This window comes from Nothobranchius furzeri, chromosome 9, assembly GCF_043380555.1.
Source record: "Nothobranchius furzeri strain GRZ-AD chromosome 9, NfurGRZ-RIMD1, whole genome shotgun sequence".
Lineage (NCBI taxonomy): Eukaryota > Metazoa > Chordata > Actinopteri > Cyprinodontiformes > Nothobranchiidae > Nothobranchius > Nothobranchius furzeri.
This window is the reverse complement of record NC_091749.1, coordinates 59,829,446-59,845,712: the sequence shown is the minus strand read 5'-3', so window position 1 is coordinate 59,845,712 and position 16,267 is coordinate 59,829,446. Positions and strand designations below refer to the sequence as shown.

The window sequence follows — 16,267 nt, the reverse complement described above, 5'->3', positions numbered from 1 at the left end:
ACACTCTGGAGGAGACCTCACCGGAGCAAAGAAGTTAGCAAAGTTCGTGGCGGATAAAGTTATCTCATAAAACTAAACGAAAACAGCTTAAATAGACTTATTTAGACTACGTAGAAGATAACAAAAGACACAAGACCTTGGTGAGTAAAAAACACTTGACATGACACTTGGCGCGTGAGGTTTTGTTGACAACGATAAGATGGACAAACAGGAACTTTTAGCATAGATTAACCTGCTGTAAAATAATTGTTTTTATTGAGACATTCTTGAAGTGAGGCAGGAACGTGTTAAATCAAAACTTCAGCCTGTTAATCTCAGGCTGGTGGTGCTTTTCCACCTGTTGGACTGAGCATCAAGAGGGCTTCAAACTGCGTGAGTTAACCGTTGTTTCTTGAAATGAGCTAACAAGCTACAGTGTTAGCAAACAAGCTTCAATATTAACTAAAAGCTACTGTATTAGCCGAAAAGCTACTGTAAAGCTTCACACCTGTTTTAAAACCGCGTGAGCGTGATTTTACGCGTGTTTACAGTTGTTCCAGCACACACACTACCTGAAGCTCACATTCAGGTTATGTAACTTCATCATATTTTCCCACACTGGTGTAAATCTTAACTGAACTGAACCGAGTCAGTTCACCTTATACACCTTTGCCATTGTTCTATATTGATTTTATCTACGGTGGCCTTAAGGTACAAACACAGCGAAGCAACTAAGCAAGAACTTTTCACAGATTAAAATGAACAGAACTCCTAATTTAGCATTTTAAAATATATCATAAATCATTCATGATGTGCTTTGGCTGTTGTAATTTAGTTACATGTTGCATGTCAAGTTTGGTGTGCTGTTTCTTTTTTCTGATGATCTTGTGTTTTTTTGGCCAGCTGCAAGTGTTGTACCCATTCATGAGTTTTTACAGCTGTTACCACACTCGTGACACATGAGACCACTCTACTGTAAATACAAACCTGCACTGTTGAGCCTTTGCAGAGCCTCGCCTCAGGGTACTTTAAAGTTAGGCCTTGACATGCTAACCTGGGAGCAGCACTGCCTTGCAGGTCTGAGGGTCAGTGAAGGCAGCATCACTGGGAAAAGCACATCACTGGTGTTCTTTAGTAGAGAAAGACAACATAATAAGTGCAATGAAATGTTGCATGTTTGGAGTCTTTGTGTATCAAACACTTGTAACACTAAACATGAATGGGAGTATTTGTGTTGACCTCAATCTTCCCTTGACAGCAGCCATCCTAACCTCATTACCCATGAGTATATACATTTCCATTCCAACATAATTGTGAAAACTGACATAATCTGACTAACTGACACTTCCTGGCTTATGAATAATGCGGATGTTATGCAGGCATTTGCAAAAAATGGGTTTTGATTGCAGATTTGTGGCTGCCAAAAAACCCCAAATTTTAAGTTTTAGGAACTAAAATACCCTGAAATGAGAAACAGCCTGATTTTAAATAGGTGTGGCCTGCTGTTCGGGCTGCCATTTATAAAGTAATTTATCACAAAGCGAGAGTATGTTGTATCTTTCCTGCTTAACATCTTTCCTGCAAAAACTTACTGAACTATTCTGTCAGACAAAATAACTTTTCGTTAATAGTGAAGACTCGAAAAAAGTAAGTTTCTTATCATGTCTAAAAATTGCTAAAACAAAATATTCAATGACATTGTATTATCAAGTTCTCTGTTCTGGCAATGCAAGTAAAGGCAATAAGTACCTTTATGAGAACATGTTGTTACAAAGATCCGTCTCTACTCTACATGAGGCTGTATTTCTTCCAAGCAGTCCATCACTTATCAGTGCGTTTGTCATGACTTATCTCATGCTGATGTGATTTATCCTGCTTGCTTTTGTTGTTGGTCTTATCAGCGTCCTTCCTGTGGGCCCATCTTGTTCCATCCTTGCATTGTATCACCAGGTAGAGTGGGACACTGTCAGCAAGGCAAACAGGACCTCTGTTGAGGTTCCATTGTGTGGTGAAACACATGGTGGCTGCTAATGGCTATGTCTTCAATGGCTTCCTGGACCGGGGGGGTGTTGCCGTCTATCACTGCCTCTGTGCCACTCTCTTGGCCCCACACCTCTTTCAGAAGCGTTTATCTAACAGGGAGTGTGGATGAAATAAATCTCCACCCATGACTTGACTCGCACTTTAAAGGTGTGAACACTGAAAAACCATTTTTAAAATTCTTATTTCTGATTATAATCAGTCACTCTGAGTTTTTCATGCACGCTGCAAATGAAAATAGTCTTCCACACCTAGAAAATAGATGGTGAAACTAGGATTTCAAAGTCTGACAGATCTACTTCATAATGTCACTTAACATTCATGGACTCACCCATCTTGACTCATATTGGGGAAGGCTGTTGTTGTTTTAGCATCCAGGAAACAGCAGAGAATGTCTTGACTAGTAGAAGCTAACTTAGCATTAGCAACTCCACCACACAGCAAAACTCCTCCAGGCTTGCGGCGTTTGTGGAGCTAATACATAAATGTTACAGAGCAAACAATCAGTGGTCGAGTCACATTGCTGTTATCCAATTCAAGGTGAGAAGTCCTCATATCAGGAAATAAGACTCTAAATCCTGTCATCTGTAGCTCAGCTGTGATGTGGCTCACTTCTGGTTCCCGAAACTGGTGCACAGGTGTTTTTCCTCAGAGTACGACTTACAAGGCAGTCGTTCCTACTAGAGATCACTGCAAATGTATTGATTAAATGATTGTTCAACACCTTAACTTAAATGGATTTTAATAAAGGTAAATAAATGTAATTTATTAAAAAATATTTATAAAAATCTATATTTTAATATAATAAACAATCTACTATATTTAGACATTAGTCATAATGTTGGCATTTTAATCAACATTTTAATGTAAAATCTCTGCATTTAATCTTATAAATAGTAGATCCTTTTCAGCATTAATTAAAATGATCAGTTTTACCCAGATGTAGTTTTTGAGCCAATTTACACAATAATTTTGACATTTGTCAAAGTAATTAATAGTTTTAAAACCAAATACAATTATGTTCAATAATTTGTACTAGGGCTGGGCAATAAATAAAAAATTTATCGTTATCGAAATTTCTGACTTATCGTGAAAATTTTTTCTATGTCAATAAATTTGATAATAAAAAAATTAAAAGATGTGTGTAGGTTAGAAACGTTCATGTCCCTTTTAAGAAGCTGTACCACCTTGAGTCACGTAAAAATGTGACTCAACTAATACATGTGACAGCTCCATCTAGTGGACAACTTTTGTTTCTGTGCATACCTGTAGTTATCGTCTATTTATCGTTATCGAGGTGAAATCCTCAATACCGTAAATCCTCTAATACAGGCCGGTATTCAATTAAAGGCCGGGTCTCCAATTTTGGCCGGTGTCTGAGTCGGCGGAGGTGAATAATGGCCGGTCTCTTATTGCGGCCGGGTGGAATGTGGTAACAAGCAAGTACGGGGGTGGTTGTGTCATCGTCTCACTTTTGATTTGCCAGTGATAGACCGCGAGGGTAACTTTAACCATGCGGAGACGAAGAGGAGGCGAAAATTTGATATCAAGTTCAAAGAGAACGTGCGCTAAAGAATACTGGGGAGCAATAGGGGTTGTATGAACTAGTCGACTTCACTATAGTGACTTTTTATGCCTGTCGTCGACTAGTCGCTGTCATGTGATAATGACCGGCAAGATGCAGCCCTCGGAAAAGACAGCAGCCTTCTGTCAGCAGGTGACAAGCTCCTGCGCTCGGGGGGGCAATGCGCTCTGACACGCAATCGTTCATGTCGGTTCATTTCCTTTAATGTTTTCTGTCTTTTATTTGCGCCTGATGTGTTTCGCTGCTGTGGAGCGGGTCACATCTCCTTGTCCTCCGACGCACTGATCACTGATGCGGCCGCCAAGCAGGGAGCGCTCCGCTGTTTTTGCGGTCGGTAATCTGCCTCCTGAGCACGGCCACAGTAACAGTCAGGTGTTGCCAAATTATTTAACACGCGATCGATCATGTCGGTTCATTTCCTTTGATGTTTTCTGTCTTTTATTTGCGCCTGATGCGTTTCGCTGTGGAGCGGGGCGCATCAACTTGTCATCCGGTGATGCACCGATCACTGATGCGGCCGGCAAGCAGCGAGCACTCCGCTGTTTTTGTGGTCGGTAATCTGCCTCCTGAGCACGGCCACAGTAACAATCAGGTGTTGCCAAATTATTTAACACGCGATCGTTCATGTTGGTTCATTTCCTTTGATGTTTTCTGTCTTTTATTTGCGCCTGATGCATTTCGCTGTGGAGCGGGGCGCATCACCTTGTCATCCAGTGACGCACCGATCACTGATGCGGCCGGCAAGCAGCGAGCACTCCGCTGTTTTTGTGGTCGGTAGATCTTTTAGAACTGCATTTCAAAGGTAACTCATAAGGTGAATATATATGAACCCAGGTAGCAGTTTTTCTTTAGGATTGAGAGGAGATGCAGGAAGATAATAAACAGACAGGACAGAAAAATAGTCAAATAAAAACAAGTTAGTTTTTGTACCTGCAACAAACAGACACCATTGAAGGTAATCAGAAGTGAGGAACAGAAAATGAAATAATTATTTTAATGTTTAGCAGGAACTCCGAGAGGCTTCAGGCGCATCAGTGAGTTTGGGGCCGCTGCGCAGGGGGAGGGGGGAGATGGCTGAAGCAGAAACTACCGTTGTTAAACGTGTTAAACTTTGAAAATGTGGGCGCAATATTAATTGTCAAAAACTCCAGCGAACCATTAGTTCATTTTGCTCAAATAGAAATAGAGGCCTGCCTCTAATACTGGCCCTCTTTCCAATAAAGGCCTGGAGCTTGATGAGCTTGAGTCAAATACAGGCCCGGGCCTGTATTAGAGGATTTACGGTATATCGTGATTTTAATTTTAGGCCATATCACCCAGCCCTAATTTGTACCATTAAAAAACTGTTTGGGTTCTACACCACATTGCTATAAAATCATAAATCAAGTTAATGGTGTCGAATGGACCGTATATAATTTCATATTTTGCTTTAAATCTGCACATCCACCTATTGTAAATTTAACTAGGGTTAGAAAATTCATTAGTCTAGTGTTTGCATCAGGGAAGAATCCACAAAGTGAACTATGGAAAGAGTTAGAGCTGAATATACTTATTGAGTTTAGTTTAAAAGTATACAATGTTTCTTTTAATGATAACACTCATAGCCTGAAGAGAGCAGCCAGAGCTAACCACTGTAGTAAGACCGGTTATCTCCTACGTGGCTTTCTAGGTTTTCTTTAGCTGTTTTAAACTTGTTTCATAACATACCTCTATCTGACTCTCTTATGTACTTTCATTGACCCTGTATTTGTTATGTGTCACAAATAGTAATTTTGCTATGACATACTTGTTAGTCATTGACCTGTAAGGACTTTCCTAGCGTACCTGCTAATTTCTGCTCTTAATGAGAATATGCCGTGTGTTCACTTAGATCTTAAGAGATGGATATTATGGTTTTTGAGATGTTACAGGCAGCAAATGTGGTTTGTTTTTGTGTGATTCACTTTTTCAGAGCCAATTAACAGAGCTGTTTCACAGAAAATTCCTTTAGAGATAAAATGAATATTAAGAGTGGAAGCCATGAAGGAAAATGAAAGTAGAAGGCATAATTAAATGCATGTTTGGCTGAGTAAGGAAGCTTTGCTGTTATTCAATTATGTTGTGTTTCTTTTTTGACTAATCCGGCTGGTCTAAATGTTTGCTTGGATAGGTGTGCCACCTGATCCAGGGAGAGGGATTTATTTTCCTTCCACATTCCTGATGGAATCCTACAGAGTGACTGGCATTCCCAACAGTGGATCACAGCGGGTCTACTCTCAGTCATCTCGATCTTCCAGGCCCCAGAGTAATGGAGCGGGTACATATGGTCTCAGCATTCGAGTCCAGGGTATAGATGGTCACCCATATGTTGTTCTCAACAACCAGGACAGGGGTTCTAAGTCCTATGCTGACCCTGACAGCAATGGGTACACTGACACAGATGGTTCTTTTATTGAGAACTACCAAGAGTATGATTTCAGAGGAGACAAAGACGCTGGGTCCAACGACCCTTTTATGGAGTATCGGACACAGAAGATGACGCATTATCCTGGTCCTCAGAATGGCATTTCCGAATCACAAGGGAAGAAACCGTCCACGCTTTTGAACTTTCAGAAGCACCCCGAGATCCTTAAGCCATATGATCCAGAGAGTAATGCCCTAAACCTAGAGAGTTTCCACAGTCTCCCTTCCAGACCTCAACCTCAGGCCGAGACTGGAAATAAATATCAGAATTCTTCCTCTAAGTCTGCTGTACATGCCCCTGCCCGTGGCAGGTCATCGAGTCTGGATCGGAACAAAGTTCCTGGGCAGCAAGAGAGAAGGCAGCCTTCGCCTCTAAGCCGGAAGACTGCTGACACTGAGACGCCTAAACCCAAATCACAGTCTCAGTTGTTGCCTCAGTCCCAGTTGGCCCAGCCTCAGGCTAAACCTCAATCACATCAGGCTCAGCCACAGTTTAAACCTTATCTCACCAGTCTGAGTCCACATCAGCCTAAACCGACCTCTAAAACTGAACCGGTGCCTGCAGTTCAGCCTCAAACTTCCACTATGTCAAGTCTTTCAAATGAGAAGAGCAAGACCCCCGCTTCAGTGAGCAGTACCAGCTCCAGCCTGGAGCGCAACCATCGTGATCCCGATGTCCTTCCCATCCGCCGAGCTGACTCTAGTGAACCAGTTCTTCAGTCTTCCTCCCGCTCCCGCCATGCCTCTTTATCTTCCTCAAACAAGACTTCAGCAGATGAACAAATGGAGGCTCTGTACGCGGACACCATAAACCGACATGAGAATCGTCGCTACATCCCCTTCCTCCCTGGTTCTGGCAGAGACATCGACACAGGCTCCTGTCTCGGTGTCGATGAGCTGATTGAAAAGTTTGATGGTAAAACTGTTAGTGGTCCACGAAGGGGCAGGGCTGGACGGAGAAACAGGATTAATCCGGAGGACCGGATACGCTCACGCAGTGTGGATAGTGCTCTTGGCTTGAGAAATGGTGAAAGCTTCATGGATGAGTTTAGCTGCTTCAAAGGCACATCAATGGAGCATGTCATACTGCCGTCACAGCTGCGGGCACAGAAAACAGCCAGTAGTCAGGACTCCTGGTCCACTGTTGTGGATGGGGCTTCATTTCGTGCCACCAGTGCACCAGGGTCCCCCCAGAACACCATCTCTAAGGGTGTAGGCTCCATACAGGGTTACAGAAAGTCTCAGTCACGTGCCTCATCACTACCTTTCAGGAATAATGAAAGTCATGAAAATTCTTCCCCAGTTGGAAAGGTTACAGCAACACTACAGTCAACATCACTGTCCAAGCCCTCTTCCACTGCAGACAAAAAGCCCAGCACAGAGGCAGACGTCCAGGTAAAAGACCAGACTAATGCTCTGTTAATATGATTGTAATATGATCAGCCATATGTTTTAACTTAATTTCTAATAAACAAAGGCATTAGCTAAGTAACCTTTCCCCTCCTGTCTGAATTCATTTGTTTCATTAGACTCTCCTTGTCATTTCCTGTCCTATCTAGGTGACACCTGATCTCCTGAGAGGTCAGCAGGAGCTTTCACAACAAACACACGAAGAGACGGCCAAACAAATTCTCTTCAATTACCTCAAAGATGGGTGAGTTTTCAAAATGTTGTGTTTTTTTTTCATTTTACTTTAAAGGTTTATGCTTAGAAAATTTTGATAGATGCTCACAAGAAGCCCAGCATGTAAAGAAGAAAGAGACTGATCCATGGAAGCACGTGTTGAATTCTTTATTTTTTTATCTGCACAGGACTGTTTTTGATTAAACTGAAGGAATGTGCTTCCTACCCTCCCATTCAGGCAGATTTTTTTCACTTGTCATGGACTTGTCTTGCAAAAATTTCCTCTCCAAATCTTTTATTGTGCATTGGAGTGAAAGGAATGGAAAATGTTTACATTGTTCCTGTGATAAGACACTAACAGCCTGTCAAAGAGAGAGAGATGACTCGCTTACAACTTCAGTTTAGGTTTCAGAGCAGCTAAATGGGAATACCTGGCATACTGCTCTGTCTTTTATTACTGTAACTTATTATCCTGAACATTTAAATACTTTTTCTTTTTAAATAGTTAAATCTGTTGCACCTCTTTCCATTAATTTGAAGGCCACTGAATGTCTCAGCTTCAATATTTATCACTTTTACCTACATTTAAAGCTTATTTAATATCAGCTTATAAATACTTCCAAGTAAAAGACACATTTCAACTGTGTGCAGTCACAATGAAATTGAGACACTTCCAGAAGTTTGGCATATCGTCGGTTTCCAGAGGAATCCCAGAGAGCGTCTCGTTGAACTATAACCGCTTCATCCCTTTTGTTTTATCAGTATCTGAGCAAATAAACAAGAATATCTTTGCTACAACTACAATATCTCCTTTGCTACACAAACTGACAAAAAATGATAGACTTTTAAGGAATAATTTAATAGGGTGTCATCACTTTGCAGGAAGGTGTTCTTTTTGTCCGCGGACTGTTCTTTATTAAAGTTTTATTTGTTCATGATTTTTAGAAAGCGTCTGGAGGCTACCACAGTTCTTGCATCTGCTGCAGAAAGATCAGGAAACTGTTTGGGCGTGTCGGCCCACAGGTCAGGAGTCAGGGACAAAGGAAAGGAAACACAGATGGAAGTGCAGGGGCTGAAACTGAGCTACATTCCCAAAGCTCAGAAAACAAACATTCACCAACAGTTTTTTTTAAGCTTTAATGAAAATCATCTATTTGAGGAGCGCAGAGGGGACGTTGGGGGAGTTTAGCTTTCTGTGTCTGCCTTAAAATTTATCGAGGTGATTTATGGTCTGTGTCATGTAAAAACGGTGTAACTCTGGAGTTGTTCAATCAAGTGTTTTGACTTTAAGACCAAATGTTCCTGCGTCAAAAAAAAGGTCCTCCCACTTGTAGTTTTTGACATCTTAACAAACTAAGAGTTATTTTCCTGATGTTGCTATAAAGTCATTTTATATATTTTTAGCAGGACTTGATTTGTTAGTCTGCAAAGACCTAAATAATAAAAATCTGAAAAGTAAGTTTAGATTTTTATAAAAAATGAACATAGTTTTTAGTTTGTCAACAATACAAAATTAACATAAAACTTCTAGTTTGCTGAATTTTGTTTCTGGTCACTTCCCAGATGAAGTTGAGCTACTGCCCACACATTTAGTGTTCATATGTCTCTGTTCTTTAGATGTGAAGAAGCTGTTGTGCTCTGAGGTGACACATCAAAGAAATATGGTCGTTTGTTATTGACCCCTCTAATCTGGGATTGAACTACTTTGTTCTTGGAACAGTCTGGATTTTATACTCGATTCTACAAAATGCGGAAGTTCACTTCTCCCAGAACATTTTTTAACCAGAGTTTTAACATTTTGCGTCTCCAGAAGCCATGACAATGACGAAATGACAAAGAGAAAGGTCAACTTGGTCTTTGAGAAGATACAGACGCTGAAGTCTCGCGCCACAGCGAGTGCACAAGGCGATACCAAAGTGAGCTACTGTCTCTGTTTTTTTACATAATGGAACAGTTACAGTGTTTTATCCTGTTTTATGCCAGCTAAGTGTCTGAAGAAAATCTTTAACTTCAGCTGCTCTCTCTTAGATAATTGAGATAGGCTTCCAGCTGTGCAGCTCAGCTGGCTCAAGTTCACTCTAAGAGAGCAGATGGAAAACTGATAATTGTGATCTTACTGCAGTGTTCGGGGAACTTTTACAACTTAAACATTTTAAACACTGAAAATGTGAACTCATTTGCACTTAAATCGATTGACTGGTTGCTAATCATCACAGACATTATGTGCTTTTTAACAAAAAAAAAACATTTCTAAACACTAGATGTTTTATATTTTCTCTCAGTCTTTGGACTTCGCAGCACAGACCAAAGCTCTACAGGAGCAAAATGCTGAACTGGAAAAAGAGATCGTCGACCTGAAGAGACAGCTGGAGGAACAAATAAAGGTAACAGCATTAAAACTGCAGGTGTACCTCTGATGCCAATCTGTTTATGTAGGCGTTTCTGTTTATTGCTGAACTTGTTCAACAAATTTCTTTAATCCTCCTTTTGCTTAAAAAGAGTTTGAAATGATTACTATATAAAGAGATATTTCAGACCAGTGATTGGCTTTAGAATTACCACATCACATTAACTTTTACTGACAACAACTAGAATATATAACAATATAGTAAAAATAATGGGACTTATGTAGATGTTTGTAATCAGAAACGCTCAGCAATCGAGTTGTGTAATAATAACAACTGTTTACCGAAGTAAATATACTTATTTTTTTAACCATCAGAAACATCAGGCCGACAAAAGAACAGTAGCAGGACTCAAGGAGCTGCAGCAGGAGCTACAAAAGAGCCTGGATGAGTGCAAACATTTGAAGGAGAAGCTAGCAAAGACAGAGTCTGACCTCCAGACTTCAGTAGAGGAGTAAGTGAAGAGTCGTGCTGCTGGACAAGTCAATAATGATTAACCAAATAGGTTACCTTTCTGTCTTAACAGTTCGTGAGCGCAAATGTTTTACTTTGCCTGAGGGTGAGTCTGAAACAAAATATTTGTTGTCTGCTTCAGCAACAACAACTGGTAGTGTGTGAGTGTGTGTGCATGTGTGTGTGTGTTTTCTGCTGCACTCTTGATCCCAACTAAATTTTGAGGTGCATTCTCTGAGGAATGTGACATTTAACACTTGCTCAATATTACACTTCTCGTGTACAGGGGGGCCTTCTGCTGACACTTCTTTATTGTTTCAATCTACATATTAACACGCTGTTGAGGTGCGTCTCCGCTAAGCAGCCGAGAACCTTCTTACCTGGATAATAATTCACCAATGCAAAGTAGAGAGAGTGAGGTGTTTAGTATTCTGCCAGGATAACTGTCAAAGCCAGAAGGCTGAGTGTCCAAAACTACAAATACTCCTCACAGTAGACATTTTGAAGCACAACCATTATTGGCCCATCTTGTGTACATTTTCTTTGTTTAATCAGATTATATTTTTAACAGCTGTAGAGGTTCGGTTGCTGTTTTTTAAATATGGTGGTAAAATGTTGGGAGTATCTGGCCAATCAGAACTCTTTTGCATTGCCAGCTCCTCCCCTACCAGCGCCCTTTTCCTGGGTAAATGTCTACCTGTGTAGACCTCATTTACTTAGGTAAATTAATTAGAAACAGAAAGGGTAAATAATGGCTCATGAAAATATTTTCTGCCAAGGAAAAGGATAGTTTTTGACCAGTTTATTGCTTACATTCAGCAGTTTGCAAACATTTCAAACTAATATCTGCCGTTGCAATAGTAATTATTGCTTGCTGGTTTTGTTTTGGGGGCTTTGCATGCTTTAGCTAGAAACTGGGAGAAAATGACAACAATTATTCCTGTTCACAAATGAACTAAAGACTTTGTTGCTGTTTGACATGGATTTAGATACATTTGGCTACCTTTTAATGGGAATAAATGCTTTATTTGAGTTTACATGACTATAAAAATTAAGGTCCCTTATTTGAGTTTTCATGTAAACTCCGGTTTAGTGTTATTGGTTTTCCATCTTTTAGGTTTTAAAGTTAACCTCAGTTCTGTGTAGGCCTCGTAATCCGTGCCAGCACAGGTGTTCCTGTTAATGTGTGTGAATTAAGGTGCAGGTGCACATGTGCCTTAGTTTCGTACAAAGAAGATCTGTACTAGGTTGTGACACGGTCTGTGCTTTGCTAGGCTTTTCCAGGTGAAGATGGAGCGTGAGCAGTACCAGACAGAGATCAGAGACCTGCAGGACCAGCTGTCAGAGATGCATGATGAGCTGGACTCCGCTAAGAGATCAGCTGCTGATGAAGAGAAAGATATCATAATTACGGTGAGCCTCAGTGTTCATTGTTATAGAAAACAATGTTTTTTAATGCATAAACCCTCCAGCTGCGTGTTAGAGATGCCCCAACTTATTTTTTTTTACTTCATATAAGCACAAGGCCTTTTTGTTATAGTTTTATTGTGTTAACTGATCACAGAGGTGGAGTCACCATGCAGCTGTTCAACAATTAACACATACTATGCTGATGGTGTTTCCTTCTTCTTTGTTGCTTATTTCATCTGTACTCATCCAGTTGTCCTCTCTGCTTTCTGTGTGTGTGTGTGTGTGTGTGTGTGTGTGTGTGTGGTCATGCATACGCTGACAACAATGTAACTTTTACTTTGAGTACATTTCATTTACAAAAATTATTTTTGTGCAAATATTGGTGTATTCACCTTTAATACTAGTTATTAAAATGCAGCAGTTGTTGGATTGGTGCTGATCAAAGTGGAGTGTGTCAAATAAAACAATATTAACATAAAGGTGAGACGTGTCATATCCCCCACCCCCCACCACCACCACAGCTGGAAAAATTCCTAGGGGAAACACTGACTGATTAACAGGCTTCTGCAGCACTTGATGTGTTTCCCCAACTGCTTCGCACTGCTCTTTAGTTTACTCAAGAATAAGGGATTAAATTATTACAGAAGCAGTTCAATGTAGTTAAATTAGTAACAAAAGAATGTTGATCTGTGGGGATGGTGAGAAGTTGACAGTTTCGTGGTTGTTTTTAATCTTATCCAGTGCTTTGAGTATGAAAAGGCTTCATAAATAAAGTGTGGTTTGGTTTTACTAATGAAGGTGGTGCCTGTTTAATGTGCCGTTTAGCCTATCAGCATGCAAGGTGATCTGTTAAACAAACATAAACAACTAAAGTTTCTGTCAAACCTTTTTTGCTTGTTTTATTTTGTTCCTCAACTAAGAAAAAGTTAACAACATGAGTGAATTTTCCATAGGAGATTATGCAACTGAAGGTGGAGATGCAGGAAGTCCTCCTGGCTAAGGAGGAACAAGAGGATGTTCTGAGGAGGCGAGAGCGGGAGCTAGCTGCTCTGAAAGGAGCCTTGAAGGAGGAAGTAGCTGCTCATGACCAGGAGGTGGACAAGATGAAGGAGCAGTATGAAAAGGAGATTAGCAGGCTGCAGACATCTTTGGAGGATGCCAAACAGGTAATCCGCCTTTTCATCTGGTTGTCCTCCTTTTCTCCTTACACGGTCCTTGCATCTCTGAAGCCTAATTTATACTTCTGCGTTGGCGATTATGTGTCGGCGCACAGGCTCTCTGACAGGCTCACAGAGGGTGACAGAGACATGCCCAAACTTTTAAACATCTGTCGAAAGTGACGGAGACCGCAAGCATGTGATTAGTCTGGATGCTGCTTCCTGTAAATTTGTCAACAGCACCGCCACTGCCTTGTTACAAAGTAACAAGATATTTAGCAGCAGACATGGAACAGATTGGAGAACGTCTCACAGAAAAAGTCAGAAGTATGAATGTCTACTCACCTGTGATTGAAGTAGTACAATAATACGGGGCAAACGTTTTATTTGTGGACAGAAATGATAGGAAACATGAGTTTAGAGCATGGATTAGAGGTGGCAACCGCGTGAAGAGGTGGAAGAGAATGAAGGACAAATTTGTGTTATAAAGTTTCTGAAATATATAAATACATTAGTAAATACACAGTCGTGGACCATTTTGAGTGCAATGGTGGCATGGTAGCACAGAAAAGCGCTATGCCCTCTGTTATCCTGGCAGGGAATTGCTTTGCAACACTCCCCAGGTGACAGAGAAATCTGAGAACGAAACTTTTGTCAATGTGTGCGTCTCTTCCTCGTGGAGCTGATGGAGAAGTGTAAATCAGGCTTAAGAAATATGTCGTAAAATGAGGAGGATGCGTTCTATCCTGACTGAAATAGGCCTTTTTTGAACATTTCTCTGTGTAAGTTCATATTGGTGTCTGAAAACGTAAGCTGCCTCATCAGCAGCCTTGTGATGCTTCTAGAAGAAAGAGCTGACTTCTATTTACTTCTAAAATCTAGTTGTACCTGAATAGGTTTTAAATGTGAAATATAGTTGCTGTTTTTTAGTAGTAAAGATTTGCACAATTTCAAAGAAATACAAATGATAAAAGCTTAAAATATCTCAGTGTGTAATAATGATGTCAGTGCATTTTTGAGCTGATGTAGTTCATGCACAGAGGTCGGTTAAAGACTGTAATCATACACTGTTGTGGGCTTTCTGGGGTGAAGTGCATCAACGGAGCAGTCTAATAACATTAAAACAATGTAGCTAGATCTAATGTTTGTCATTTTTATAGGGAATTCCTTAAGCCTGTTAAATGTAGAGATTGTCTTATCTGCTCCTCTGAATAAACATTTAACAGGAAGAACGATGTTGGATAATAACTCAAATTCATCTGCACACAAGGTCAGCTAGTAGTTTTATTACCATCTGTAATACAGTGAGTGGGAGATGAGCCTTATCTTTAAACTGCACATCATAACTGAATAATTACACTCTGTTTATGTTATGACATGCAGAAAGGTGGGTGAAGATTGCAACAGCAACGTTTTGCAATGAGACGACTCATAGACCGACAGCACACTTTTGTCCTTAGGTTGCGGTGCAACTCGTGTGTCCTGTTTGTCTGAAAGAGTGGAAGTTGTCCTTGTTCTTGGGCTTCCTGCTGCCCTGGTGGGGGTCCACAGCAGGGCTTTCCAACAGAGGTCTGTGAAGACATTTCCTTTTGTTGAACAAAGTTAACACTTCTCAAGGGACTAAGTCATCGGGGGTTTACCCGGGATGCTTTGTAAACACCTGGCGAGATAAAGTCATTGTGTGTTTCTCTTTTAAAGTATAAACAAGTCACTCATGGAAACCTTTTCTTCACGTTTCAATAGAAGCTTTGTTCCAAGTCTGCATTTAATCTGAACAATGCTTGTGGCCTCGTTACTGTCGGGTAGAAACCTTAGCTACATCATTCCTGCTTTGACTTTTTACATTTGGTTATATAAAACTAGAAATGACTAGAGGTGCTGAAAAAAATCGATTCAAGTCTGAATCGGGATTCTTATTTATAAAGATTCAGAATCGATCCACAAAGGTTCAGAATCGATCCCAAGAACTCAAATGTCTGGCATGTTACAGGTTTGAGATGCACTTTTGTCTGTTTTTTTTTTTAATCTTTGTCAGGAGAGTTAGTACTCCGTTTAATTTTGTGGTCCCATAAATTGAGATGATTTATTTTTGAATCTACTGATAAGTGGGCACTTGAATGTAATTTTTTTCCATACTCATTAATTTGAGATATTCTCATATTTATTTTCTAAATTGATAAGTGAGGGCTCAGGATTACTCATGTATTTATTTTAAGTTATTGATAAATGAGAGAACACATTTTCCTTTGTAAGAAATCTGAGGCATTTTTTTTAAACAGGTTGAGGACTCAAATGTAAAACTTGTTTCCACACATACTTGAAAAGTATTTGACCGTATTACTTTCAAAGCTACTGTTAGGTAACTAAAGATTTGTTATATTTTACAAGGTAAGCAAAAATAAATGTTTCCTTTTGGTCAAAAGATTGCTTCTGTTTACAGTTTCAGAATCACTTTAGTTTACCTTGTAAATTAGCATTTTTGAGCATGACCAGTTTAAATTAAAATAAAAATGTCCCATAGCTTTAACTAACTTGTACAACAAAGTAGTTAATCCTAGAACTGACACTCTTTGTTAACATTGATTGTGAATTGATTTAAATCGAAAATCGATTCTGAATCGAATCGACACCCAGAGAATCGGAATCAAATCAAATCATGAGTTGCTCTAAGGTTCACATCCCTAGAAATGACACATCTTTTCAGTTGTTACCACAAAAAGAATGTAGTGTACTATTAGACTAAATGCATTTAGCATAACAGGTTTACTCTCATCACCTTTGTTTCTGTTTATGCTGGGGAGTAAAACTGAGCACATCTTTATTTTTGCGGTTCCATCTCTAATCTGAGAGCTTTCTTGCTCTTTCTGTGGCCTTGACATTTTTTTTGGGACCAGAGCCGTCTATGTAGACAGGAATGCTGGAAAGTGGAGCACTAAATTGCTCCATATGCACGTTTATTGTAGTGGCAAAGCATCACTAATCTAATGAGCTGCTATTTCTGAGTGGCACTGTGTCCCCTCTTCTCTCTCTGCCCTGAAAAACGGGGTAATTGTGGACCTCGGTCAGTAATGAATGATGAGTTTGTTTCACACAATAATAGCAATGGGGGTTGGGACATGCTAAATAAGTGGGTCAGTATGCTGCAGCAAAAGGGGGTGCAGGGCTGACCCCCC

The 16,267-nt window shown here is 40.2% G+C and overlaps 1 protein-coding gene across 2 annotated transcripts in view; it reads left to right on the top strand.

The window, feature by feature from the left end:
• The window catches only part of cgnl1 (cingulin-like 1), a 40,676-nt gene continuing 24,409 nt past the window's right edge, over positions 1 to 16,267 (top strand). For both annotated transcript variants that reach the window (XM_015953007.3, XM_015953006.3), the window contains exons 1-8: positions 1 to 140; positions 5,754 to 7,441; positions 7,606 to 7,700; positions 9,480 to 9,585; positions 9,952 to 10,053; positions 10,392 to 10,528; positions 11,802 to 11,940; positions 12,891 to 13,103. In XM_015953007.3, the coding sequence (XP_015808493.3) occupies positions 5,804 to 7,441; positions 7,606 to 7,700; positions 9,480 to 9,585; positions 9,952 to 10,053; positions 10,392 to 10,528; positions 11,802 to 11,940; positions 12,891 to 13,103 (2,430 nt within the window). In that variant the 5' untranslated portion in view covers positions 1 to 140; positions 5,754 to 5,803. The remainder of the gene's footprint in view (positions 141 to 5,753; positions 7,442 to 7,605; positions 7,701 to 9,479; positions 9,586 to 9,951; positions 10,054 to 10,391; positions 10,529 to 11,801; positions 11,941 to 12,890; positions 13,104 to 16,267) is intronic.